The sequence below is a fragment of the Syzygium oleosum genome, unplaced genomic scaffold (genome assembly GCF_021117445.2).
Source record: "Syzygium oleosum isolate NSW1041296 unplaced genomic scaffold, Sole_v2.1 Sole_v2.45, whole genome shotgun sequence".
In the NCBI taxonomy this organism is placed as follows: Eukaryota; Viridiplantae; Streptophyta; class Magnoliopsida; order Myrtales; family Myrtaceae; genus Syzygium; species Syzygium oleosum.
In genome coordinates, this window is record NW_026607529.1 from 2,047,774 (window position 1) to 2,073,814 (window position 26,041).

Here is a 26,041-nt window from a genome sequence, read left to right on the forward strand (position 1 = left end):
AACAATTTCTTCATCCCCACGGCCCTTGAATATCATGAATTCGTCACTTTAATAGCTTTTGATGGTTATGCGGGCACCCAAAATACAAACGAGATGGATATTTGTTGGCCCAACCATTCTTCTTAGTTCTGGTCTCGATCGGGAAGAAGTATCATTTATTACATAACAAAGTTTTTCGTGTTGTTGAATTCTAGACATAGTACTTCTCCTATGCCACCTATTGGTACTAATGGATTAGGGCTAACCCCACAATACGTAACCCGTTGGTTTAACATTTCGCTCGGTACTAGAGTGAAGGAAATATAATTGTTATATTTTGCAATCGTTTAAGACGTTGTTTCATGTTGGGGAACTGTTTCATTATGTGCTCAACTACATCTCTCTCGATATTGGTGATTAAATAATTATATATTCACTAATTGATCGCTACAAAGCTTGGACTGGAGACGTTTTGGTCCATGCTCATGCAACATAAGTTTGATCAACATGACGTTTTCGTTATTTAAATTCATTCGTATCCTTCTTTGTTTTAATTTCTGAAAATTGTCATGTTAAGAGCAACATGAGTTTGATCAAACATGCAAATCAAGATAAGACTTCAATTGCAGAAATTATGCAAATCAGGAGGACTCAATTGTATTAAATTAAGAGTTTATGGAGCATAATTGCACAAACAACATAAAACATAATTGGACGTAAGAGAATCTAGTCCCTTCCCAGTGATAAACAAAACAAATAAAGAAATGCAATCGAATTACAAACCACGGTTCGTTGAGACGTGCTGTTCTACGATAGTTCCAAATCCAATCATAAGTTTTCGCTTGCCAGATATGTTGTCCCCTTAATTTTCCTCTTCTTGCGTGTGGCAACTGCTTTCCTACAGGCAATTCAGCACAAGTATTTATATTCCTAGCACAACCACGAGAACACAATTCAATGAATTGCTAGCCCTCCAACCGCCAAAGCTGAAACAATCACGATAAGAGCAATGTCAATCACTCGAGTTTGGCCTCTTGAATTCCTCATTTTCTTTCACCTCCTCTTTGCCCCATGGCTGCTGCCACCCCTCTTTGCTGCCGCCGCTGGAGGCGGCCAGTGGCAGCTGTTGCAGCGAAGCATAGGCGTGTCGGCCATGCACATGCAGCTCCTCCACAACGACGTTGTGGTCATATTTGACCGCACCGACTTCGGCAAGTCCAACCTTTCGCTGCCGGACGGCAAATGCCGGAACGATCCGCACGACACCGCTTTGAAGATCGACTGCACCGCGCACTCTGTCGAGTACGACGTGGCGTCGAATTCTTTCCGGCCTCTCATGGTCCAAACCGATGTTTGGTGCTCCTCCGGCTCGGTATGGGTCAAGTCTTTTGCTTAAAAAGAAAAAAATGGTTATCGAGACTTTTCTCTTCAGTTTTTTCGTTATTTATATTTTATGTCTATTTCAAAAGGAGGACGTATAGATTGGAAAGTCTAAATATTGATACAGATTAATACCTTACTTTTGATATTTTCAATTGACACATCTTATTCAATTATATGTTTTTCGGTTCGGTTATTTTCATAATTTTTAGTCTGGTTCAAACTAAAGTAATTGGAATCTCTCATAGCTGTTTCAATATGTTAGAGCAATTACATGATATTTCAAGTTTTTTGGTGATCAATATCATTCTCTAATTTAAGTTGCCAATCTTTTTTTCGCCAAAAAAGTTCTCGATTATAAATTTCCCTTTAATTGAAATTCATTCCAGTATTCTTAGAATTTGTCCTTGAGATTTCTTCTAACCACCAAAGATAGTGATTTTCACAATTTTGCTAACTCAACCTTTGACCACGAGAAGTGCCAGAAAATCAAAGAGATGGTTGCTACGTTCAAACTTATGAATTTGACCTCCTTCTGCCTCCTTCATATTCCCCACAATCCATGTGTTGATGATTAGATATAATTATGAGGTTGTCCATATCTTTAGGATTATGTATTATGTCCCTTAATTTGTGAACATTCTTAATTGATCCTGATTAACTTTTTTTGGCACTCACAATGTTCTCCTATTATTAATAGGTAATGCCCGATGGACGTTTGATCCAAACGGGCGGTTTCAATGACGGCGAACGTCGGATCCGGATCTTCAACCCATGCAATGGTTGCGATTGGCAAGAAGTCGAAAATGGGCTCTTAGCGCGCCGGTGGTACGCGACCAATCACATATTACCCAACGGTCTGCAAATTGTCATCGGCGGCAGGAAACAATTCAACTACGAATTCTATCCCAAAACCGGAGCTCCGAACTTGTACAATCTTCCATTTCTTGCTCAAACCAACGATGCCAACATCGAGAACAATCTCTATCCTTTTGTTCATCTCAACATCGATGGCAACTTGTTCATTTTTGCGAACAATCGGGCAATATTGTTCGATTACGCACATGGGAAGGTGGTGAAGACATACCCGGCGATGCCAGGCGGTGACCCGAGGAACTACCCGAGCACCGGGTCTTCGGTCTTGCTTCCGTTGAAGAACTTGCAAGCACCGGTTAAAGAAGCTGAAGTTTTGGTACTTTTGGATTTAGAGTTGAATTGCATGATCACGCTAAAAGTTTTTAGGTCACACTTAACTTTTGCAACTTCAAAAATACTTAATACTAATTATTAAAATAATTAAAAGGGTGTGGGTAAAAATGATATGGGAAATTGTAACTCGATATAAAATAAGTGGGTCATATATAAATGAATTCATGAAATAAATGTCAAGATAGTATAAGGCAGTAGCCTTGGATCACTTGCATTCAAGTAAATATTATTAGGGATGGCCAAAGATATTGTGAAGATTATTTAGGAATTGTTGGGTCTTAGACAAGAAATGATTGAAGAATAAAAGTTCCACTATACATGCATCTAAACCCATTCATGTTGAAAGAGACTACAACATCAAATTGAAATGCAGATTTTTTTTAACATATTCTTGGAATTCAGAGACATTATTTTATTAGGAAGTTATTACATTTGGGATTCATCGACAGAGACAAATAAAATTAATTTTTTGAAAGAAATCGTGCTTATATGACTCTCTCTCTCTCTCTCTCTCTCTCTCTCTCTCTCTCTAACAGGTCTGCGGTGGCGCACCAAGAGGGTCATACATCCAGGCAACTAAAGGGAACTTTGTCGGGGCACTGACAACCTGCGGGCGGATCAAAATAACCGACCCGGCTCCGCAATGGGTCATGGAGACTATGCCGAAGCCTAGAGTCATGGGAGACATGACCCTCCTCCCAAACGGCGACGTCTTGATCATCAATGGCGCCGCAGCGGGAACCGCCGGCTGGGAGAACGGTCGGGCGCCAGTATTCAACCCAGTCCTCTACCGACCTGATAACCCAACCGGAAACCGGTTCGAGCTCCAAAACCCCTCCTCCATGCCGCGGATGTACCACTCCACGGCAATCCTCCTCCGCGATGGGAGAGTCCTCGTCGGAGGAAGCAACCCGCACATCACCTACGCCTTCACCGGCGTCCTCTTCGCGACGGAGCTGAGCCTGGAGGCATTCTCGCCGCCATACCTCGATGCAGAGTACGACAATCTGCGCCCGACGATAGTATCGCCGGCTTCTCAAACGAGGCTCGGCTACGGGACGAAACTCCTCGTCAGATTCTCTGTCGATGGAGCTGTTTCCGCGTCAAGGGTGACGGTGACAATGGTGGCGCCATCGTTCACGACCCACTCCTTCTCGATGAACCAGCGGCTGCTGGGGATAGGCGGTGGCGGGGGAGTGACTGCCGTGGGGAGATCGACGTACGAAGTGGAGGCGGTGACGCCGGGCACACGCGCCCTTGCACCGGCTGGGTATTATTTGCTGTTTGTGGTACATCAGGATGTGCCCAGCCAAGGGATTTGGATCCAAATGCAGTGAACAGTATCTTCTCGGGTCAGAGGAAGCTAGAAGAAAAGACTACATTTTCTTCTTTCTTTTCTTTTTAAATAAGTGATATAGCTTTTATTGTTTTTTAGTCCGTGATTCGCACTCGGAATCGTCTGACACCATACCGAAGACACATAGAAGGAATTTGTTGATAACGTCAGTGTTTCTTTAGCGTCTATTTTGTTGTAAAGCATCAAAACGGTCGATGTGTTTGTAATAATATTTCTCCACTTAAAAAAACATTACAGATTGTAGTGATAATTATATGTGATTGATTTTACAGTTAGGTTCGGTTTCACTCCACACTATTAGCCGATCCTTTTTTCATAAAATGGATGTCGCGCCGCGCTTTCGCGTGCCTATGGAGGTACTTTTGTTTGTCATGAATGAAGAAACTATCCCCAAATGACCTACTAAGATTCAAAACGGATATTTCGCACAAACGTCTTACAGACATCCCATCACTAGACGAACGAGGGTCTCTCCCAAACCATACCTCACGAGACAGTGGGTATTTATTTTTTAATCTTTCTATTTAACCTAAGTTTTGTTTTGGAGTCGCCACTAGTTCTTATAAATCGACTAAAAACCTAATCGCGGTATGAGAGAAATACCACGATTTCTACGAACTAGAGTTACTCTAATGATCTCAAATCGAGATCTCTAACGTCCTTCGGTATCTAAAACGATACGAAGTGTCTAAACGTGTCACGCAAATTCGCAAGGCCTATCCACTAATTCTAATAGTTCTAATCGGGAGAAATCAATCAATCAATGAGTAAATGCGCAATCGATTTCAATCAAACACAACAATCCTAAAATGGTCTTTAAAATGAAAATCAATCAAAATACTGAAACCCTAGTAAAGCCCTAATGGCTTGTTCATTCATTGGATTGTGTTGTCTTAAGGTTTTAGGGTTTTTTAGGGGTTAAAATCCCTTTTAATCCCAAACTGAGGAGTTCTAAAAAATATCACTTGGGTACCTCAAAAAATTTAAATTTCACTCAAAGTGAGTGGCCACAGATATTCAGAGCCATTCTGTCAATTTTTGAAAATTTTTATTTTTTTTTAAAAAAGTTTTTGAGAATTTTTTTTTATTTTCCAGAAATCTCATTCTTTTTATTTTCTGAAATTTTTTATGGATTTTTATGGATTTTCAGAATTTTCTAAATTTTTATGATTTTTTTATTTTGGATTTTTTTCTGATTTTTTCGAATTTTTTTTTAATTTTTTATGATTTTTCTAAATTTTTAGAATTTTTCCAAAAATTTATTTTTCCCGCCGAAAAAACGAACCGACCTGGCCTGCGCTAGCCGGCGCACCGGTGGGCACGGTGGCAAAATGGCACCGTTTTGGTTCCTTCTCATTTAGGCATTTTTACAAACACCTTGTGGACATGAATTTTTATTTTGGGCCGTCACTTTGGCTGCTGTTTCGGTGATTTCCAGCCACATTCTGATCAACCTAATTGATCCTAATCCTTCACCAAATGACTCTCTACACATCCATACTAATTTTTTTTCCATTGGACATCTTTAAGCCATTGATTTTTAAGCTCAAACTTCCTTACTTGACATGAGTTTCCGGTTTTTCAGTTTTAACCTTGTCGGGTAAGCCACTTTAACCTAATCCCCGATGACCTTCCAACCACATTCGAACCATTATATCCGATCCGAAACCTTCACTGAGTGTCCCTTTACACATATATGCCTATTTGATGTCCATTTAACATCCTTAAGCCATTTATTTTTTAGTTCAAACTTCCTTACTTATCACTGAAAATCATTACATAGCCTAACATGTCTAATATTCAAATCATCAAATCCAGAGCGTCCTAACCATTTCTAGCGATCAAACATCAATAAAAGAGTAACAATAACTGACTTGGATTGGCCAATGGCCATGGATCACACTCCGGTAAGGTTTTGGGAGCTCCGGCGAAGGATTTGTTTAGGCCGACTCGATGCGTTTTTCATTTCACCGATCCAAAATGCAAAAAAATGACAAATCATATGATCAAAAACACGAAGTAGGATCTAATAAGCAATATGGAACCAAGAGATTTCAAAAATCGCACACGAATCCATTCGGCCACTCATTTAAGCATTTTGTCGAACATGTAATGTGTGACTATGAAGCATTTTTACCTTCGTCAATGGAGGCTAAATTAGAAATTATGAGACGATCGGAGGCCACGAGATGGTTCACAAACAATCCCTCTTCAAGTTGGTGGTGCTCTTCTCGCCGGGAAAGACGCCGATTGGCCGATTGGTCGGATGGGAACCTCTGACCCTCTCTCTCTAGCTTTCTCTCTTTAGTTTCGCTCATTTTTTCTCTTTCTCTCTCTTGTGCATTCAGTCGACCGGGTTGTATGTATTGATAACAACTTTTTTTCTGTTTTTATCCCCCTCCTCCGAGTTGGTTCTGGCCTCTAACCGACTTCCAAATTGATTAGAACGGATGAGGATGGACAGTTGGAGATTCTCCAACTATCCATTCCGTTTAACACGTGATGGAAAATCAAGATTTTAGTCGGCAAAGGACTGGGTCGGAGAAGATATTTTCTCCTTTTCCAGATGTGTATATTGGCCGAGTAGGGAAGAAGACCAACCCGGGTCGGGTCGGGTCGATCCGACCGACCCGGAAGACTCGGGTTGGCATAAATTTACAAATTTGACCCAATTTTGAACCTATTCCATGATTTTGACCCAAAAATTCGAATCCTTGATACATTTTATTCTAGAATATGGTTTCAAATTTCATTTTTACCTTAATTAGGTCAAAATATCCCAAAATTTAAATTCGGTTTACTTGGGTTTATGTTCAATTAAGTGTCCAAATGACCTAATTAGGAAAAATTGAGGCCAAATTTGAATTACCCATGATTTATTAACCGTAGGGAAGGTATGGGTCTTGACTGAAAATTTCAAATTGAATAGAATCCCCAATTTGGGTCCTAAAATCCCTAATTTCCAATTAATTTTTGGGGCTTTTCATTTATTTTATCAAATTGTGAAATTGGATGGACCAATATGCAATTCAAGGTCCTAGAATCAATTGTTGTGAAGACACTATAGCCTAAAGATGACTAAAAATGATTTAATTGGATTTTTGGCTCAATTGAGGTATGAAATTACCCAATTTTGGGAAAAACATATCCCCAACCGAAATTTTCCAAAATTGAAACTTCAGTGATGAAATTGGAATTAAAATAAGACTAATTTTTATTTTTATGGAATTTTTTAATTCAATTTGGTATTTTTGTTGATTTTTCTCTCATTTTGGCCAAAAGAAATTAAGGAAAAATTCACAAAAATTCACAAAAATTTATTTTTTGTTTAGAAATAGGTTCCTAAGCACAGCCAAGGTTCCTCATTCTAATTTTGTGATTTTTAAGTAAATTTAAAAAAAAAAAGGGCAAAAAATCAACTGTCAACAATGGGGTACAAGTCAAAATGACTAATTATTACATAATCTTGGTACAAATGTGCCCACCTCTCTTGACACTAAAAACACTAAATTTAAAGGTAAATTGCTAGCTTCAAAAGATGTAGAACAAATGTATCAAAATCTGCCCATTAGTTAGCACATGTATTGCCTTCTCAGATAGCATGTTTGATCCGCTCGTCCCAACTTTGCTGGAGAAGTCTCGACGCTTGCAATAGTAAACGATCAGTATGAACCTTGTCCTCTTTAATCTTGATAAACAACTTCAGTAATGCCAGAGACTCAAGTCCAATATCGTCAATCCGAGAAATACGGCTGATAGCTCTATTTTTTAAGCGGAACAAGAAGCTATAAATTGTTCAATATTGTTATACGACATTGGTTCGCCCATGATGGGGTGTGTTTTGAGAGGCACCCTTTGAAAATGTGTGAATGTTTGTCTTCTAAGGGAAGTTAAAATAACTTCCTGAAGAGAGAGAAAAGAAAAGACATACAGAAAAGAATGTATAGTGAAACGTACGTTCTCCTCTCTATCAAAATAACACACTAAAGGTTTCCTTTGTTATTTTAAGAAGATGATCGGCATTAATATTGTGGAACAAGAATATTTTCCTTGTGATTATATTCGGACCATTGTAAAGTAGACTCGTCCACTATTCCTTGGTGATTCAATATAAATTCTCGGGTAATTCTTTTATTGCATCAAAAAGTTAGTCAATTTCTTCCATTACCTTTTCCCTACATTGGTATCGGGGCCTACATTATGATCTATGTCTTGTTTTTCTATCAAGTTTTCGCTTGTTGTTTAATAAGGAGATCATTAGGAAATCATTTTTCAAATCTACTCCATGTTTAATGCATTGAAATTGCCGTATGGATGATCAATGCGAACCAAGTGCGAAAGACGCATCTCGAGGTTGTCGACGACCGTTCTGTTTGGCTTTTTCTCGAAACATTTTTTTCCGGTGAAAATTGATTTTGATCACATAAGGTGATAGATCTCTTCAAGACGAGCAAAGCAGTGGGTAGAACGCCTCCGAGGGACGCCGCACGGGCGGTTACAAGCCACTGACGTTGTCTGCCACGCGTTGCCACGTGCTGGAATTGCACACATGCGTGCTCGGCTCGTGCAGCCAAGGGCTAGGATAGCTCAACACGTGCAGCGCACGCACAGATCGTCTAGGGCTAATGTCATTAACAACGTCAGCCACCCGGATTGAGAACCCGACGGAGGACCCAACCTGGAAACCCGACCCGAGGATTGGTCAACCAATCGGACCAGCATAAGAGCCGGTTTGTACCGTGGAGCGTGCGCCACACGTGCCGCGGTGGCATATAACAGCTCTAATTGGAGTGTGGTTGGTACCTTCGTGTTTGTATTGAAATTATCTACATTGTGGTAAAGTTAATTTACATGTTTGAAGCCTTTAAAGGTATAAAAATAATACTCGTATTTTTGGGGTATTATTGCATTTCTTTGTTCTATTTTTACCTGTATTTCCTTATGGTTTTGGAAATACAAAAGCTAGCTTACATGTAAATGATCACATATAGATTGTGTAGAGCATGGTTCATTGATAGTATGTATAAAGCTTAATGTGCTTGCAATTTCAGTTCCGACCAAACTCGACTAATGCTGAAGATCATTTTTCTATTTACTTTTTGTATTCCGCATTTGATCATAGCTGATGCATGAATTATTTGTACTTTGGTTCACATCACATTGTGTCCTACGATTATATGTTAGAATGTGATCATTGCATGATATCATTTAATCAATTTTTCTAGTGTGAGTTCATAGGTTGGTGGAATTCGAAGGAATTCTCACCTAAAACTTAAATTTTGCACAAATTAATACAAAATTAATGATAATGGACAATTGTAACGCAGAAGCTAATTGGGAACATAGTGAGCTTTTGTTTCAGTGTCTTTTATTGAATTATCATTAATTTAGTTTGTGTTTGCTGCAAAATAAATGTGTGTTTAATTAAAAAAATGTGCTAGTATTTATTCTGTGTTTATTGTGCCAATGTATAGTTGTCATTGATTGTGGCTTCGGCATCTAAGACCATTGTGGCCAACCTCAACAAAGGTGAAAAACCGAACGATGACAATTTTGATATATAGCATCAAAAGGTTTAGTACATCCTTGAAGAGAAGAGGTTTTGGAGACCCTCAACCCCACTATGGTTGAACCTAAGAATGGAACTTATGCTCAATACAGAAGAGATCATGAAGCTTATTAAGTTTGGAAAAAGAAAAATAGTATTGCTCGCATCACGAAGGGATTCATTGATTAAACAAATCAAACAACTGGCACCAAATCGAGAATCGAATGGTGTCGAGATCAGCCTTTGATTACCCATGCAATTCGATTACTCCCAAACCTCCTCTTAATTAGCTAAGGATTCATTGACTAAGATTAGTGGTAATTAACCCCCACTTGTTTTCACATAGCAGTAAGCTAACTCACTACTCACTAATTAGTTCTAGTCATTCCCACTAATCTACCCATCGATTAACATGCGTCGCAAGCCTAATCATACATCGAAAAATCACATACAAAGCTCAATTAAGCATGTAATCAGGCTAATTGGCCTTAGGAAGTAATCAATCAATTAGTGAGCCACAATGGATCACTTGTTCAATTTTGGACGGATTATGATCACTTATGTATTGATTCAATTAAGTGTCTTAATGACTTTCCCATTGAATGATTTAAGCATCATTTGAAAGCTTAAGATGTGTACTTTAATGTTCATTAATATCACTTGACCCGACTAGGACTCAATTGACCCGTTGCTCAGATATTGAACTCATTTCCAACCCGATTTTTAAAAATACAGGAAAAATAACAAACTAAGTCAAAACCGCGTGAAATTTACAGGCAGTTAGCTCAACTGTCTTCTTTGACTTTTGTTCTTTGACCTTTTGCCAAAAAACCCTTGAACTATGTCAAATTTGCAAGTTTCTTCTAGGACTCAATTGCAAACAGTTTTGTAGGCTGAATTGACATTGTCTGGTATATTGCACTTAAGGACCTCTAAACCTTGCTGAAATGACCTCAAATTGTTGGTCTAGCAATTAAGACTCTAAAAAATAACTTTTCAATTTAAAATTTTTGCAAAAAGACTCCAACTATTGTATTTTTGCAAAACAAATTGGAGAAAACTGAAACAGGATTTTATCGTTAAGAGCAAAAACCTTTCGCTACTTTGCGGATGCGAGTTTATTGATCAAACGAAGTCAGATTTTCACAGAATTATACCATTGTAAAGCTCTTCATCTGAACTTCTAGTGATATCTCACAAGCTTTTTTGAAATTCTAATAAGAAAATTATAAAAATCCTTGAACACAAAGAGGTGGAAACCATTTCGAATTTTCCAGATTTTAACATTCATCATCAAAGTTGCAATCAAGCATTCTCATGCATCTTCAAGCCTGTTTTCACCTCTATGAACACATTCAAGCTACTTTGAACATCGTTCAACAACATTGAACATTGATCGTGCAAAATCACCTAAACATTCATCTAGACATGCCTTGATCATCCTCAAATCATCTTCTAAACAACATGCGATCATCATACGATGAATCTTCAAACAATCAATCATCAAAACACGCTTCATCATCTAGCTTAAGGTTCGGCCGAAACTATACTAGGAGGAGACTCAACAGACAACTTAAATCATCAACTCAGATTAGCTTTGATTCTACTAAAACTAGCTTAAACCTGCAATTTTTAAACTAGATTAACTCAAACATCAACAATTAAGATTTCGGCCACATAAGGAATCTAAACTAGAATTTCCTATGCATGCAATGAATTAGCAATTTTATTGAACAAACCTAAGCTCTAAACGATTTCAATTCAATCCTATCACATCCTAGCCTCCATTGATCATAGATAGAAGGTATACTTCGATGAATCAACTTTGCTTCATCAGATGATCATCTAGGACGATCAAAGAAAGTAGAGGAGCTCCTACCTTTGATATGAGCAAGCCAATGAGCACTAGGAGAAACCGAGCTAATCGGTGAAGCTCCGGCCAAGGCTAACTCAAGGACACCTAGAGGAATGGCGTCGCAAGCTTCGGCCAGCAAGGGATGATCGGCAGACAGTCGAAATGAGCAGAATTCTGCGAGATGCAAGCTCCGACATGGAGCACGTGATCTTGCAGAGAGAGAGAGAGCCTATAATCTGCCAAATGAAGTGTGAATAATGAGCTCTAGCTTGTGAGAGGAGAGGGAAAATGCAATTTATATTCTCTTTTTTTTGGGAAATTTGTATTCCCTTTGAATAAAGACCCTTAGATCATTGTTTTCTTAATGACTAAGTTATGCACCCCATTGGCTGAAATTAAATCACAAGGATTGATGACTCGTCACAATGAATGGCCAAGATCAATAGGTGAATGAATGGTTGAGATTGGGGTTCAGAAGGATAGGTGACATGGCATAAGGGCATTTTTTGTAATTTCACCAAGGGCATTTTGGTAATTTTTCGTGTGAGGAGAGAGAAAAAACTGGCCATGGGCTAACCTTGGTCGTACACCCTCTTAGGTAGACCGGTTTGACCATTCTAATTGGATTTCCAACTGGGCGCAACCGGATGCAATCGGGTTTGTCCGAGTTGACCGAGTTGACCCATGGTCATCCAATTGTTCAATTTTGCCATTAATATCATAATATTATTCAATTGGGCTAAATTGAGGATTGGCATAATGATTCAGGTCAAATTGGATCCAATCGGGTCGGCCCAGCTCGAACAGGGTTAGCTCGGTTCAACCGGATCGACTCGTGGCACTATAAGTAAGGTCATGATGTATATAATTAAGGTTCAATTTGTTATGATTTTGTCAAAATTGACATTGGAATTGAGTTGCTTAGACTTTATTGGACTCAAATTTAGATAATTGGCATTACTCATGAAGAATTGATTGAGACCCCTAATTTGCACTCAAAATAGGGTAAATTCATCTCAAACTTAAAATCAAAAAATTGACTTAACAATTGAATGTATTACGACCCTCATATCAAATTTCGTGAAGAAAAATTTTCTAAAAAAATGGCTAGAAATTAGTTAATTTTGAATTTGGCCAATAGGAATTGAAATTTTCGGTATGGCCAAAAAGTCAATTCTCGAACAATTTTTGTAAAATTGATGAATTCAAAGTTCAATTAAGCATAAAAGGAGTTGATTTGATGATTTTCAAATTTTTGAAAAACATTGACCAAATGTTGACTTTAGTGGTTGACCAAAAGGTCAACTCTTAAGACCTCTTTGGATTATTGATGAAATCAATGTTTTGGTGTAGACAAAACACAGTGGAACTGAATTTAACTTGAAAAACACTAAGATGACTTTTTTTTCCCGAGAAACGATCCTTGTTGTGATTAAAGGTTTGTATGACTCGTCAAGTAAAAATCAGGTATCAACAAGTCTAGAGACGACTTAATTTGTAATAGTTATCAAAGGTTTCAAGGGTTGCACTAGTGGATTTTGTAGCCGTTTTAATGGATTGTTAGAGTTAGGATATTGGAGTAGGCCAAGTGGGAAGGTTGAACCCCTATAAATTGCCTTCCAAAATCTTATATCCCTTACTCGCTATCTCACACATACAATTAAAATTTTTCATAAAGCATATTTGTCTTATGCTTCTTATATGTAGTTGCTAACAAGATAGAGGGGGTGACTAGGTGATTTTACAAAAACTTGACTAACATTTGCGGAATTATAGGTTTCAAGTTAAAAATAATAGAAGCAAGATGATATAACCAGGTTCGGTGATAATATCTAGTGTAGTGCGCTTTTAATAAACAGTTAAAGAAATAAGTAGAGAGATAGAGAATGATACACTTGGTGGTTTGGTTTGATGTAAGTCTCCGTCAACTCTCCTAGACTATAGCTTACTAGCTGGATTTCACTAGTAATCTTCTAAGTGGTTATAGTAGTAATTGTCACTTATATTCAAAGCACTTCTTCTCGAAACTGTTGCTCCTAGTACCAAGTTCATAGATCTCACTAGCATACACCTAAGCACAAACTACAATATTGAGACACTTCTCAAGTGATTACACTTTCAGTATACTTAGAAGAACAAAATTATGCAAGGCTTTCTCTGTTGATCGGAGTTGTCTGTCACTCTTGATCTCATAATTTCTTCAAAGTCTGTAGATCTCCTTTTATACTCCTTGGTAATCAACCTGCCTATTGGAAAATCTTCACAAGGATCAATCTCCAAATTATATGTTGGACAATTGTTGAGAAGATCAATATAGTCAATGAAGTAAATTAATATAAGTTTCCGGCGATTTAGTTGGCCAACAATTAAATCTTCCGGTTTCCAAAAACAGAGTAGCTCGAACTACGGAAATAAATTCGTCTCCGGTTGTGCACAAGTAATATAAGCACTCCACTTGTATAGCAGTTCCCAATTATATATGGTTTCTCGGTTATATCATGTTTGCGAGGATATTGTATTGCACTTCATTTAGCAACTTGAGAACGATAGTGACGTACATACTGTGGTCTACACATTTCTTTAGACTTGTTCACCCTTTACGGGTCCTTCCATATTGCACGAATCTTTTTCATACATACATCTAAGTTTCCATAAGGCAGATATTACCTGAATTACGTACAACACTTGCATTTATCAAGCTCATAAGATATCCAGGGATTGTTTCGTCAATTTCAAAATACAAAAAGAGGTTCTCTAACCATTTTCCTTCTTAAGGGACCTACCAAAAGAGTTGCATTTATTTTGTCACATTTGTTATCAATAAGATTTACAGAGCATATGTCAAAAGACATCCACCAAACACCAAATAACCAAAAAAAAATTTGGTGATACTTGTCCGATTTTGGAAAATAGCCTAAAGTAACCCAAAATAGTGGATTTTTAGCTTCCGAAAACACCACAAACGCCTTCGGCATTTGGCCCACAAGGTTCGGCTCGGAACGAGCTTTCCGAAAAGTGCTTACGGGCCCCGTGAGTCCATCCGGAACAAAAGCTGTGCTCGTAAACGCGGGAATTTCGAGGTTTTCCGAGAAACGTTTCTTTTTGCTCACTTGTTCGTTCCCAAGCGGTATCCCGTTAATTATCCGGTAATTGCGCGACGGGTCGTAAAAAAACCGGAAATAGAAGTCCCAATACAATTCTTGAGAAGAGGAAGGGCTTTGCTTCAAATGCATTTGCAATGCGTAACATAACGGGTGCGATCATACCAGCACTAATGCACCGGATCCCATCAGAACTCCGAAGTTAAGCGTGCTTGGGCGAGAGTAGTACTAGGATGGGTGACCTCCTGGGAAGTCCTCGTGTTGCACCCCTCTTTTTCGTTTTTCTTTTTATTTAACGATCGCCTTTTTGCCGGGTCGAGATTTTGTCGAGCGGCGCGTTATCTTGCCGGGGCGAGACGAATCACGAAGGTGTTCGCGGGCGAGACGGGGCCCACGGCTTTCCGAAAGTGCTTACGGGCCCCGTGAGTCCATCCGGAACAAAAGCTGTGCTCGTAAACGCGGGAATTTCGAGGTTTTCCGAGAAACGTTTCTTTTTGCTCACTTGTTCGTTCCCATGCAGTATCCCGTTAATTATCCGGTAATTGCGCGACGGGTCGTAAAAAAACCGGAAATAGAAGTCCCAATACAATTCTTGAGAAGAGGAAGGGCTTTGCTTCAAATGCATTTGCAATGCGTAACATGACGGGTGCGATCATACCAGAACTAATGCACCGGATCCCATCATAACTCCGAAGTTAAGCGTGCTTGGGCGAGAGTAGTACTAGGATGGGTGACCTCCTGGGAAGTCCTCGTGTTGCACCCCTCTTTTTCGTTTTTCTTTTTATTTAACGATCGCCTTTTTGCCGGGTCGAGATTTTGTCGAGCGGCGCGTTATCTTGCCGGGGCGAGACGAATCACGAAGGTGTTCGCGAGCGAGACGGGGCCCACGGCTTTCCGAAAAGTGCTTACGGGCCCCGTGAGTCCATCCGGAACAAAAGCTGTGCTCGTAAACGCGGGAATTTCGAGGTTTTCCGAGAAACGTTTGCTCACTTGAGAATGCGGTATCCCGTTAATTATCCGGTAATTGCGCGACGGGTCGTAAAAAAACCGGAAATAGAAGTCCCAATACAATTCTTGAGAAGAGGAAGGGCTTTGCTTCAAATGCATTTGCAATGCGTAACATGACGGGTGCGATCATACCAGCACTAATGCACCGGATCCCATCAGAACTCCGAAGTTAAGCGTGCTTGGGCGAGAGTAGTACTAGGATGGGTGACCTCCTGGGAAGTCCTCGTGTTGCACCCCCTCTTTTCGTTTTTCTTTTTATTTAACGATCGCCTTTTTGCCGGGTCGAGATTTTGTCGAGCGGCGCGTTATCTTGCCGGGGCGAGACGAATCACGAAGGTGTTCGCGAAGCGAGACGGGGCCCACGGCTTTCCGAAAAGTGCTTACGGGCCCCGTGAGTCCATCCGGAACAAAAGCTGTGCTCGTAAACGCGGGAATTTCGAGGTTTTCCGAGAAACGTTTCTTTTTGCTCACTTGTTCGTTCCCAAGCGGTATCCCGTTAATTATCCGGTAATTGCGCGACGGGTCGTAAAAAACCGGAAATAGAAGTCCCAATACATTTCTTGAGAAGAGGAAGGGCTTTGCTTCAAATGCATTTGCAATGCGTAACATGACGGGTGCGATCATACCAGCACTAATGCACCGGATCCCATCAGAACTCCGAAGTTAAGCGTGCTTGGGCGAGAGTAGTACTAGGATGGGTGACCTCCGGGAAGTCCTCGTGTTGCACCCCTCTTTTTCGTTTTTCTTTTTATTTAACGATCGCCTTTTTGCCGGGTCGAGATTTTGTCGAGCGGCGCGTTATCTTGCCGGGGCGAGACGAATCACGAAGGTGTTCGCGAAGCGAGACGGGGCCCACGGCTTTCCGAAAAGTGCTTACGGGCCCCGTGAGTCCATCCGGAACAAAAGCTGTGCTCGTAAACGCGGGAATTTCGAGGTTTTCCGAGAAACGTTTCTTTTTGCTCACTTGTTCGTTCCCAAGCAATATCCCGTTAATTATCCAGTAATTGCGCGACGGGTCGTAAAAAAACCGGAAATAGAATTCCCAATACAATTCTTGAGAAGAGGAAGGGCTTTGCTTCAAATGCATTTGCAATGCGTAACATGACGGTGCGATCATACCAAAGACTAATGCACCGGATCCCATCAGAACTCCGAAGTTAAGCGTGCTTGGGCGAGAGTAGTACTAGGATGGGTGACCTCCTGGGAAGTCCTCGTGTTGCACCCCTCTTTTTCGTTTTTCTTTTTATTTAACGATCGCCTTTTTGCCGGGTCGAGATTTTGTCGAGCGGCGCGTTATCTTCTTGGGGCGAGACGAATCACGAAGGTGTTCGCGAAGCGAGACGGGGCCCACGGCTTTCCGAAAAGTGCTTACGGGCCCCGTGAGTCCATCCGGAACAAAAGCTGTGCTCGTAAACGCGGGAATTTCGAGGTTTTCCGAGAAACGTTTCTTTTTGCTCACTTGTTCGTTCCCATGCGGTATCCCGTTAATTATCCGAGTAATTGCGCGACGGGTCGTAAAAAAACCGGAAATAGAAGTCCCAATACAATTCTTGAGAAGAGGAAGGGCTTTGCTTCAAATGCATTTGCAATGCGTAACATGACGGGTGCGATCATACCAGCACTAATGCACCGGATCCCATCAGAACTCCGAAGTTAAGCGTGCTTGGGCGAGAGTAGTACTAGGATGGGTGACCTCCTGGGAAGTCCTCGTGTTGCACCCCTCTTTTTCGTTTTTCTTTTTATTTAACGATCGCCTTTTTGCCGGGTCGAGATTTTGTCGAGCGGCGCGTTATCTTGCCGGGCGAGACGAATCACGAAGGTGTTCGCGGGCGAGACGGGGCCCACGGCTTTCCGAAAAGTGCTTACGGGCCCCGTGAGTCCATCCGGAACAAAAGCCGTGCTCGTAAACGCGGGAATTTCGAGGTTTTCCGAGAAACGTTTCTTTTTGCTCACTTGTTCGTTCCCAAGCGGTATCCCGTTAATTATCCGGTAATTGCGCGACGGGTCGTAAAAAAACCGGAAATAGAAGTCCCAATACAATTCTTGAGAAGAGGAAGGGCTTTGCTTCAAATGCATTTGCAATGCGTAACATGACGGGTGCGATCATACCAGCACTAATGCACCGGATCCCATCAGAACTCCGAGTTAAGCGTGCTTGGGCGAGAGTAGTACTAGGATGGGTGACCTCCTGGGAAGTCCTCGTGTTGCACCCCCCTTTTTCGTTTTTCTTTTTATTTAACGATCGCCTTTTTTGCCGGGTCGAGATTTTGTCGAGCGGCGCGTTATCTTGCCGGGGCGAGACGAATCACGAAGGTGTTCGCGAAGCGAGACGGGGCCCACGGCTTTCCGAAAAGTGCTTACGGGCCCCGTGAGTCCATCCGGAACAAAAGCCGTGCTCGTAAACGCGGAATTTCGAGGTTTTCCGAGAAACGTTTCTTTTGCTCACTTGTTCGTTCCAAGCGGTATCCGTTAATTATCCGGTAATTGCGCGACGGGTCGTAAAAAACCGGAAATAGAAGTCCCAATACAATTCTTGAGAAGAGGAAGGGCTTTGCTTCAAATGCATTTGCAATGCGTAACATGACGGGTGCGATCATACCAGCACTAATGCACCGGATCCCATCAGAACTCCGAAGTTAAGCGTGCTTGGGCGAGAGTAGTACTAGGATGGGTGACCTCCTGGGAAGTCCTCGTGTTGCACCCCTCTTTTTCGTTTTTCTTTTTATTTAACGATCGCCTTTTTGCCGGGTCGAGATTTTGTCGAGCGGCGCGTTATCTTGCCGGGGCGAGACGAATCACGAAGGTGTTCGCGAAGCGAGACGGGGCCCACGGCTTTCCGAAAAGTGCTTACGGGCCCCGTGAGTCCATCCGGAACAAAAGCTGTGCTCGTAAACGCGGGAATTTCGAGGTTTTCCGAGAAACGTTTCTTTTTGCTCACTTGTTCGTTCCCAAGCGGTATCCCGTTAATTATCCGGTAATTGCGCGACGGGTCGTAAAAAAACCGGAAATAGAAGTCCCAATACAATTCTTGAGAAGAGGAAGGGCTTTGCTTCAAATGCATTTGCAATGCGTAACATGACGGGTGCGATCATACCAGAACTAATGCACCGGATCCCATCAGAACTCCGAGTTAAGCGTGCTTGGGCGAGAGTAGTACTAGGATGGGTGACCTCCTGGGAAGTCCTCGTGTTGCACCCCTCTTTTTCGTTTTTCTTTTTATTTAACGATCGCCTTTTTGCCGGGTCGAGATTTTGTCGAGCGGCGCGTTATCTTGCCGGGGCGAGACGAATCACGAAGGTGTTCGCGAAGCGAGACGGGGCCCACGGCTTTCCGAAAAGTGCTTACGGGCCCCGTGAGTCCATCCGGAACAAAAGCTGTGCTCGTAAACGCGGGAATTTCGAGGTTTTCCGAGAAACGTTTCTTTTTGCTCACTTGTTCGTTCCCAAGCAATATCCCGTTAATTATCCGGTAATTGCGCGACGGGTCGTAAAAAACCGGAAATAGAAGTCCCAATACAATTCTTGAGAAGAGGAAGGGCTTTGCTTCAAATGCATTTGCAATGCGTAACATGACGGGTGCGATCATACCAAAGACTAATGCACCGGATCCCATCGAACTCCGAAGTTAAGCGTGCTTGGGCGAGAGTAGTACTAGGATGGGTGACCTCCTGGGAAGTCCTCGTGTTGCACCCCTCTTTTCGTTTTTCTTTTTATTTAACGATCGCCTTTTTGCCGGGTCGAGATTTTGTCGAGCGGCGCGTTATCTTGCCGGGGGCGAGACGAATCACGAAGGTGTTCGCGGGCGAGACGGGGCCCACGGCTTTCCGAAAAGTGCTTACGGGCCCCGTGAGTCCATCCGGAACAAAAGCTGTGCTCGTAAACGCGGGAATTTCGAGGTTTTCCGAGAAACGTTTCTTTTTGCTCACTTGTTCGTTCCCAAGCGGTATCCCGTTAATTATCCGGTAATTGCGCGACGGGTCGTAAAAAAACCGGAAATAGAAGTCCCAATACAATTCTTGAGAAGAGGAAGGGCTTTGCTTCAAATGCATTTGCAATGCGTAACATGACGGGTGCGATCATACCAGCACTAATGCACCGGATCCCATCAGAACTCCGAAGTTAAGCGTGCTTGGGCGAGAGTAGTACTAGGATGGGTGACCTCCTGGGAAGTCCTCGTGTTGCACCCCTCTTTTCGTTTTTCTTTTTATTTAACGATCGCCTTTTTGCCGGGTCGAGATTTTGTCGAGCGGCGCGTTATCTTGCCGGGGCGAGACGAATCACGAAGTTGTTCGCGAAGCGAGACGGGCCCACGGCTTTCCGAAAAGTGCTTACGGGCCCCGTGAGTCCATCCGGAACAAAAGCTGTGCTCGTAAACGCGGAATTTCGAGGTTTTCCGAGAAACGTTTCTTTTTGCTCACTTGTTCGTTCCCAAGCGGTATCCCGTTAATTATCCGGTAATTGCGCGACGGGTCGTAAAAAACCGGAAATAGAAGTCCCAATACAATTCTTGAGAAGAGGAAGGGCTTTGCTTCAAATGCATTTGCAATGCGTAACATGACGGGTGCGATCATACCAAGCACTAATGCACCGGATCCCATCAGAACTCCGAAGTTAAGCGTGCTTGGGCGAGAGTAGTACTAGGATGGGTGACCTCCTGGGAAGTCCTCGTGTTGCACCCCTCTTTTTCGTTTTTCTTTTTATTTAACGATCGCCTTTTTGCCGGGTCGAGATTTTGTCGAGCGGCGCGTTATCTTGCCGGGGCGAGACGAATCACGAAGGTGTTCGCGAAGCGAGACGGGCCCACGGCTTTCCGAAAAGTGCTTACGGGCCCCGTGAGTCCATCCGGAACAAAAGCCGTGCTCAAACGCGGGAATTTCGAGGTTTTCCGAGAAACGTTTCTTTTGCTCACTTGTTCGTTCCCAAGCAATATCCCGTTAATTATCCGGTAATTGCGCGACGGGTCGTAAAAAACCGGAAATAGAAGTCCCAATACAATTCTTGAGAAGAGGAAGGGCTTTGCTTCAAATGCATTTGCAATGCGTAACATGACGGGTGCGATCATACCAGCACTAATGCACCGGATCCCATCAGAACTCCGAAGTTAAGCGTGCTTGGGCGAGAGTAGTACTAGGATGGGTGACCTCCCGGGAAGTCCTCGTGTTGCACCCCTCTTTTTCGTTTTTCTTTTTATTTAACGATCGCCTTTTTGCCGGGTCGAGATTTTGTCGAGCGGCGCGTTATCTTGCCGGGCGAGACGAATCACGAAGGTGTTCGCGAAGGGAGACGGGCCCACGGCTTTCCGAAAAGTGCTTACGGGCCCCGTGAGTCCATCCGGAACAAAAGCTGTGCTCGTAAACGCGGGAATTTCGAGGTTTTCCGAGAAACGTTTCTTTTTCCTCACTTGTTCGTTCCCAAGCAATATCCCGTTAATTATCCAGTAATTGCGCGACGGGTCGTAAAAAAACCGGAAATAGAAGTCCCAATACAATTCTTGAGAAGAGGAAGGGCTTTGCTTCAAATGCATTTGCAATGCGTAACATGACGGGTGCGATCATACCAGCACTAATGCACCGGATCCCATCAGAACTCCGAAGTTAAGCGTGCTTGGGCGAGAGTAGTACTAGGATGGGTGACCTCCTGAAAGTCCTCGTGCTGCACCCCTCTTTTTCGTTTTTCTTTTTATTTAACGATCGCCTTTTTGCCGGGTCGAGATTTTGTCGAGCGGCGCGTTATCTTGCCGGGCGAGACGAATCACGAAGGTGTTCGCGAGCGAGACGGGCCCACGGCTTTCCGAAAAGTGCTTACGGGCCCCGTGAGTCCATCCGGAACAAAAGCCGTGCTCGTAAACGCGGGAATTTCGAGGTTTTCCGAGAACGTTTCTTTTGCTCACTTGTTCGTTCCCAAGCGGTATCCAGTTAATTATCCGGTAATTGCGCGACGGGTCGTAAAAAAACCGGAAATAGAAGTCCCAATACAATTCTTGAGAAGAGGAAGGGCTTTGCTTCAAATGCATTTGCAATGCGTAACATGACGGGTGCGATCATACCAAGACTAATGCACCGGATCCCATCGAACTCCGAGTTAAGCGTGCTTGGGCGAGAGTAGTACTAGGATGGGTGACCTCTGGGAAGTCCTCGTGTTGCACCCCTTTTTCGTTTTTCTTTTTATTTAACGATCGCCTTTTGCCGGGTCGAGATTTTGTCGAGCGGCGCGTTATCTTGCTTGGGGCGAGACGAATCACGAAGGTGTTCGCGAAGCGAGACGGGGCCCACGGCTTTCCGAAAAGTGCTTACGGGCCCCGTGAGTCCATCCGGAACAAAAGCTGTGCTCGTAAACGCGGAATTTCGAGGTTTTCCGAGAAACGTTTCTTTTGCTCACTTGTTCGTTCCCAAGCAGTATCCCGTTAATTATCCGGTAATTGCGCGACGGGTCGTAAAAAAACCGGAAATAGAAGTCCCAATACAATTCTTGAGAAGAGGAAGGGCTTTGCTTCAAATGCATTTGCAATGCGTAACATGACGGTGCGATCATACCAAAGACTAATGCACCGGATCCCATCAGAACTCCGAAGTTAAGCGTGCTTGGGCGAGAGTAGTACTAGGATGGGTGACCTCCTGGGAAGTCCTCGTGTTGCACCCCTCTTTTTCGTTTTTCTTTTTATTTAACGATCGCCTTTTTGCCGGGTCGAGATTTTGTCGAGCGGCGCGTTATCTTCTTGGGGCGAGACGAATCACGAAGGTGTTCGCGAGCGAGACGGGGCCCACGGCTTTCCGAAAAGTGCTTACGGGCCCCGTGAGTCCATCCGGAACAAAAGCTGTGCTCGTAAACGCGGGAATTTCGAGGTTTTCCGAGAAACGTTTCTTTTTGCTCACTTGTTCGTTCCCAAGCGGTATCCCGTTAATTATCCGGTAATTGCGCGACGGGTCGTAAAAAAACCGGAAATAGAAGTCCCAATACAATTCTTGAGAAGAGGAAGGGCTTTGCTTCAAATGCATTTGCAATGCGTAACATGACGGTGCGATCATACCAGCACTAATGCACCGGATCCCATCAGAACTCCGAAGTTAAGCGTGCTTTGGGGAGATTAGTACTAGGTTGGGTGACCTCCTGGGAAGTCCTCGTGTTGCACCCCTCTTTTTCGTTTTTCTTTTATTTAACGATCGCCTTTTTGCCGGGTCGAGATTTTGTCGAGCGGCGCGTTATCTTGCCGGGGCGAGACGAATCACGAAGGTGTTCGCGAAGCGAGACGGGGCCCACGGCTTTCCGAAAAGTGCTTACGGGCCCCGTGAGTCCATCCAAAAAAGGTCTAAACGCGAATTTCGAGGTTTTCCGAGAACGCGTTTTGAGTCCATCAACAAATCAGCGGAATTTGGTAAACGCTTTGCTCACTTGTTCGTTCCCAAGCGGTATCCCGTTAATTATCCGGTAATTGCGCGACGGGTCGTAAAAAAACCGGAAATAGAAGTCCCAATACAATTCTTGAGAAGAGGAAGGGCTTTGCTTCAAATGCATTTGCAATGCGTAACATGACGGGTGCGATCATACCAGCACTAATGCACCGGATCCCATCAGAACTCCGAAGTTAAGCGTGCTTGGGCGAGAGTAGTACTAGGATGGGTGACCTCCTGGGAAGTCCTCGTGTTGCACCCCTCTTTTTCGTTTTTCTTTTTATTTAACGATCGCCTTTTTGCCGGGTCGAGATTTTGTCGAGCGGCGCGTTATCTTGCCGGGGCGAGACGAATCACGAAGGTGTTCGCGAGCGAGACGGGCCCACGGCTTTCCGAAAGTGCTTACGGGCCCCGTGAGTCCATCCGGAACAAAAGGCGTGCTCAGAACGCGGGAATTTCGAGGTTTTCCGAGAAACGTTTCTTTTGCTCACTTGTTCGTTCCCTGCGGTATCCCGTTAATTATCCGGTAATTGCGCGACGGGTCGTAAAAAAAACCGGAAATAGAAGTCCCAATACAATTCTCGAGAAGAGGAAGGGCTTTGCTTCAAATGCATTTGCAATGCGTAACATGACGGGTGCGATCATACCAGCACTAATGCACCGGATCCCATCAGAACTCCGAAGTTAAGCGTGCTTGGGCGAGAGTAGTACTAGGATGGGTGACCTCCTGGGAAGTCCTCGTGTTGCACCCTTCTTTTTCGTTTTTCTTTTTATTTAACGATCGCCTTTTTGCCGGGTCGAGATTTTGTCGAGCGGCGCGTTATCTTGCCGGGGCGAGACGAATCACGAAGGTGTTCGCGAGCGAGACGGGGCCCACGGCTTTCCGAAAAGTGCTTACGGGCCCCGTGAGTCCATCCGGAACAAAAGCTGTGCTCGTAAACGCGGGAATTTCGAGGTTTTCCGAGAAACGTTTCTTTTTGCTCACTTGTTCGTTCCCAAGCGGTATCCCGTTAATTATCCGGTAATTGCGCGACGGGTCGTAAAAAAACCGGAAATAGAAGTCCCAATACAATTCTCGAGAAGAGGAAGGGCTTTGCTTCAAATGCATTTGCAATGCGTAACATGACGGGTGCGATCATACCAAAGACTAATGCACCGGATCCCATCGAACTCCGGTTAAGCGTGCTTGGGCGAGAGTAGTACTAGGATGGGTGACCTCCGGGAAGTCCTCGTGTTGCACCCCTCTTTTTCGTTTTTCTTTTATTTAACGATCGCCTTTTTGCCGGGTCGAGATTTTGTCGAGCGGCGCGTTATCTGGCCGGGGCGAGACGAATCACGAAGGTGTTCGCGAAGCGAGACGGGGCCCACGGCTTTCCGAAAAGTGCTTACGGGCCCCGTGAGTCCATCCGAACAAAAGCCGTGCTCGAACGCGGGAATTTCGAGGTTTTCCGAGAAACGTTTCTTTTGCTCACTTGTTCGTTCCCAAGCGGTATCCCGTTAATTATCCGGTAATTGCGCGACGGGTCGTAAAAAACCGGAAATAGAAGTCCCAATACAATTCTCGAGAAGAGGAAGGGCTTTGCTTCAAATGCATTTGCAATGCGTAACATGACGGGTGCGATCATACCATCAGTAATGCACCGGATCCCATCAAAACTCCGAGTTAAGCGTGCTTGGGCGAGAGTAGTACTAGGATGGGTGACCTCCTGGGAAGTCCTCGTGTTGCACCCCTCTTTTTCGTTTTTCTTTTTATTTAACGATCGCCTTTTTGCCGGGTCGAGATTTTGTCGAGCGGCGCGTTATCGCGGCGGGCGAGACGAATCACGAAGGTGTTCGCGAAGCGAGACGGGGCCCACGGCTTTCCGAAAAGTGCTTACGGGCCCCGTGAGTCCATCCGGAACAAAAGCTGTGCTCGTAAACGCGGGAATTTCGAGGTTTTCCGAGAAACGTTTCTTTTTGCTCACTTGTTCGTTCCCAAGCGGTATCCCGTTAATTATCCGGTAATTGCGCGACGGGTCGTAAAAAAACCGGAAATAGAAGTCCCAATACAATTCTCGAGAAGAGGAAGGGCTTTGCTTCAAATGCATTTGCAATGCGTAACATGACGGGTGCGATCATACCAAAGACTAATGCACCGGATCCCATCGAACTCCAGTTAAGCGTGCTTGGGCGAGAGTAGTACTAGGATGGGTGACCTCCCGGGAAGTCCTCGTGTTGCACCCCTCTTTTTCGTTTTTCTTTTTATTTAACGATCGCCTTTTTGCCGGGTCGAGATTTTGTCGAGCGGCGCGTTATCTTGCCGGGCGAGACGAATCACGAAGGTGTTCGCGAGCGAGACGGGCCCACGGCTTTCCGAAAAGTGCTTACGGGCCCCGTGAGTCCATCCGGAACAAAAGCCGTGCTCGTAAACGCGGAATTTCGAGGTTTTCCGAGAAACGTTTCTTTTGCTCACTTGTTCGCTCCAAGCGGTATCCCGTTAATTATCCGGTAATTGCGCGACGGGTCGTAAAAAAACCGGAAATAGAAGTCCCAATACAATTCTCGAGAAGAGGAAGGGCTTTGCTTCAAATGCATTTGCAATGCGTAACATGACGGGTGCGATCATACCAGCACTAATGCACCGGATCCCATCAGAACTCCGAGTTAAGCGTGCTTGGGCGAGAGTAGTACTAGGATGGGTGACCTCCTGGGAAGTCCTCGTGTTGCACCCCTCTTTTCGTTTTTCTTTTTATTTAACGATCGCTTTTTTGCCGGGTCGAGATTTTGTCGAGCGGCGCGTTATCTTGCCGGGGCGAGACGAATCACGAAGGTGTTCGCGAAGCGAGACGGGGCCCACGGCTTTCCGAAAAGTGCTTACGGGCCCCGTGAGTCCATCCGGAACAAAAGCTGTGCTCTAAAACGCGGGAATTTCGAGGTTTTCCGAGAAACGTTTCTTTTTGCTCACTTGTTGTTCATATGCGGTATCCCGTTAATTATCCGGTAATTGCGCGACGGTCGTAAAAAACCGGAAATAGAAGTCCCAATACAATTCTCGAGAAGAGGAAGGGCTTTGCTTCAAATGCATTTGCAATGCGTAACATGACGGTGCGATCATACCAAAGCACTAATGCACCGGATCCCATCGAACTCCGGTTAAGCGTGCTTGGGCGAGAGTAGTACTAGGATGGGTGACCTCCTGGGAAGTCCTCGTGTTGCACCCCTCTTTTCGTTTTTCTTT

The 26,041-nt window shown here is 43.7% G+C and overlaps 1 protein-coding gene, 22 non-coding genes and 2 pseudogenes across 23 annotated transcripts; all 25 read left to right on the top strand.

The window, feature by feature from the left end:
* The first annotated feature begins 910 nt into the window (after nt 1-910).
* LOC115693504 (aldehyde oxidase GLOX-like) lies at nt 911-4,200 on the top strand. The gene is made up of 3 exons (XM_030620523.2): nt 911-1,351; nt 2,060-2,551; nt 3,105-4,200. The coding sequence occupies exons 1-3, from the start codon at nt 989-991 to the stop codon at nt 3,903-3,905; spliced, it is 1,656 nt and encodes a 551-aa protein (XP_030476383.1). The 5' UTR covers nt 911-988; the 3' UTR covers nt 3,906-4,200.
* A 10,380-nt stretch (nt 4,201-14,580) lies between these two features.
* On the top strand, nt 14,581-14,699 carry LOC130136292 (5S ribosomal RNA). The gene has a single exon (XR_008815263.1). It is a non-coding gene; the product is annotated as a 5S ribosomal RNA (ribosomal RNA).
* Nucleotides 14,700-15,073: 374 nt separating this feature from the next.
* On the top strand, nt 15,074-15,192 carry LOC130136299 (5S ribosomal RNA). Its single transcript, XR_008815270.1, has one exon. It is a non-coding gene; the product is annotated as a 5S ribosomal RNA (ribosomal RNA).
* A 363-nt stretch (nt 15,193-15,555) lies between these two features.
* LOC130136405 (5S ribosomal RNA) lies at nt 15,556-15,674 on the top strand. The gene has a single exon (XR_008815361.1). It is a non-coding gene; the product is annotated as a 5S ribosomal RNA (ribosomal RNA).
* A 375-nt stretch (nt 15,675-16,049) lies between these two features.
* Nucleotides 16,050-16,167, top strand: LOC130136543 (5S ribosomal RNA). Its single transcript, XR_008815395.1, has one exon. It is a non-coding gene; the product is annotated as a 5S ribosomal RNA (ribosomal RNA).
* Nucleotides 16,168-16,542: 375 nt separating this feature from the next.
* Nucleotides 16,543-16,662, top strand: LOC130136323 (5S ribosomal RNA). Its single transcript, XR_008815295.1, has one exon. It is a non-coding gene; the product is annotated as a 5S ribosomal RNA (ribosomal RNA).
* A 377-nt stretch (nt 16,663-17,039) lies between these two features.
* On the top strand, nt 17,040-17,158 carry LOC130136518 (5S ribosomal RNA). The gene has a single exon (XR_008815374.1). It is a non-coding gene; the product is annotated as a 5S ribosomal RNA (ribosomal RNA).
* A 374-nt stretch (nt 17,159-17,532) lies between these two features.
* On the top strand, nt 17,533-17,650 carry LOC130136547 (5S ribosomal RNA). The gene has a single exon (XR_008815399.1). It is a non-coding gene; the product is annotated as a 5S ribosomal RNA (ribosomal RNA).
* Nucleotides 17,651-18,022: 372 nt separating this feature from the next.
* LOC130136533 (5S ribosomal RNA) lies at nt 18,023-18,141 on the top strand. The gene has a single exon (XR_008815385.1). It is a non-coding gene; the product is annotated as a 5S ribosomal RNA (ribosomal RNA).
* A 376-nt stretch (nt 18,142-18,517) lies between these two features.
* Nucleotides 18,518-18,635, top strand: LOC130136303 (5S ribosomal RNA). The gene has a single exon (XR_008815274.1). It is a non-coding gene; the product is annotated as a 5S ribosomal RNA (ribosomal RNA).
* Nucleotides 18,636-19,010: 375 nt separating this feature from the next.
* Nucleotides 19,011-19,129, top strand: LOC130136333 (5S ribosomal RNA). The gene has a single exon (XR_008815305.1). It is a non-coding gene; the product is annotated as a 5S ribosomal RNA (ribosomal RNA).
* Nucleotides 19,130-19,504: 375 nt separating this feature from the next.
* On the top strand, nt 19,505-19,623 carry LOC130136544 (5S ribosomal RNA). Its single transcript, XR_008815396.1, has one exon. It is a non-coding gene; the product is annotated as a 5S ribosomal RNA (ribosomal RNA).
* Nucleotides 19,624-19,995: 372 nt separating this feature from the next.
* Nucleotides 19,996-20,115, top strand: LOC130136538 (5S ribosomal RNA). Its single transcript, XR_008815390.1, has one exon. It is a non-coding gene; the product is annotated as a 5S ribosomal RNA (ribosomal RNA).
* A 371-nt stretch (nt 20,116-20,486) lies between these two features.
* LOC130136532 (5S ribosomal RNA) lies at nt 20,487-20,605 on the top strand. The gene has a single exon (XR_008815384.1). It is a non-coding gene; the product is annotated as a 5S ribosomal RNA (ribosomal RNA).
* Nucleotides 20,606-20,979: 374 nt separating this feature from the next.
* Nucleotides 20,980-21,097, top strand: LOC130136295 (5S ribosomal RNA). The gene has a single exon (XR_008815266.1). It is a non-coding gene; the product is annotated as a 5S ribosomal RNA (ribosomal RNA).
* A 371-nt stretch (nt 21,098-21,468) lies between these two features.
* On the top strand, nt 21,469-21,584 carry LOC130136382 (5S ribosomal RNA). The gene has a single exon (XR_008815354.1). It is a non-coding gene; the product is annotated as a 5S ribosomal RNA (ribosomal RNA).
* A 371-nt stretch (nt 21,585-21,955) lies between these two features.
* Nucleotides 21,956-22,075, top strand: LOC130136324 (5S ribosomal RNA). Its single transcript, XR_008815296.1, has one exon. It is a non-coding gene; the product is annotated as a 5S ribosomal RNA (ribosomal RNA).
* A 374-nt stretch (nt 22,076-22,449) lies between these two features.
* On the top strand, nt 22,450-22,568 carry LOC130136328 (5S ribosomal RNA). The gene has a single exon (XR_008815300.1). It is a non-coding gene; the product is annotated as a 5S ribosomal RNA (ribosomal RNA).
* A 399-nt stretch (nt 22,569-22,967) lies between these two features.
* LOC130136298 (5S ribosomal RNA) lies at nt 22,968-23,086 on the top strand. Its single transcript, XR_008815269.1, has one exon. It is a non-coding gene; the product is annotated as a 5S ribosomal RNA (ribosomal RNA).
* Nucleotides 23,087-23,457: 371 nt separating this feature from the next.
* Nucleotides 23,458-23,576, top strand: LOC130136528 (5S ribosomal RNA). The gene has a single exon (XR_008815380.1). It is a non-coding gene; the product is annotated as a 5S ribosomal RNA (ribosomal RNA).
* Nucleotides 23,577-23,951: 375 nt separating this feature from the next.
* On the top strand, nt 23,952-24,067 carry LOC130136431 (5S ribosomal RNA; annotated as a pseudogene).
* Nucleotides 24,068-24,437: 370 nt separating this feature from the next.
* LOC130136347 (5S ribosomal RNA) lies at nt 24,438-24,555 on the top strand. Its single transcript, XR_008815319.1, has one exon. It is a non-coding gene; the product is annotated as a 5S ribosomal RNA (ribosomal RNA).
* Nucleotides 24,556-24,930: 375 nt separating this feature from the next.
* Nucleotides 24,931-25,047, top strand: LOC130136414 (5S ribosomal RNA; annotated as a pseudogene).
* Nucleotides 25,048-25,417: 370 nt separating this feature from the next.
* LOC130136548 (5S ribosomal RNA) lies at nt 25,418-25,535 on the top strand. The gene has a single exon (XR_008815400.1). It is a non-coding gene; the product is annotated as a 5S ribosomal RNA (ribosomal RNA).
* A 371-nt stretch (nt 25,536-25,906) lies between these two features.
* LOC130136374 (5S ribosomal RNA) lies at nt 25,907-26,024 on the top strand. The gene has a single exon (XR_008815346.1). It is a non-coding gene; the product is annotated as a 5S ribosomal RNA (ribosomal RNA).
* The last annotated feature ends 17 nt before the right edge of the window (nt 26,025-26,041 follow it).

Coding starts and splice junctions, on each gene's coding strand:
- LOC115693504 (XM_030620523.2), top strand. CDS start 989: ATGTCAATCACTCGAGTTTGGCCTCTTGAATTCCTCATTTTCTTTCAC. Junction 1,352..2,059: donor TTTGGTGCTCCTCCGGCTCG/GTATGGGTCAAG, acceptor TATTATTAATAG/GTAATGCCCGATGGACGTTT. Junction 2,552..3,104: donor TTAAAGAAGCTGAAGTTTTG/GTACTTTTGGAT, acceptor TCTCTCTAACAG/GTCTGCGGTGGCGCACCAAG.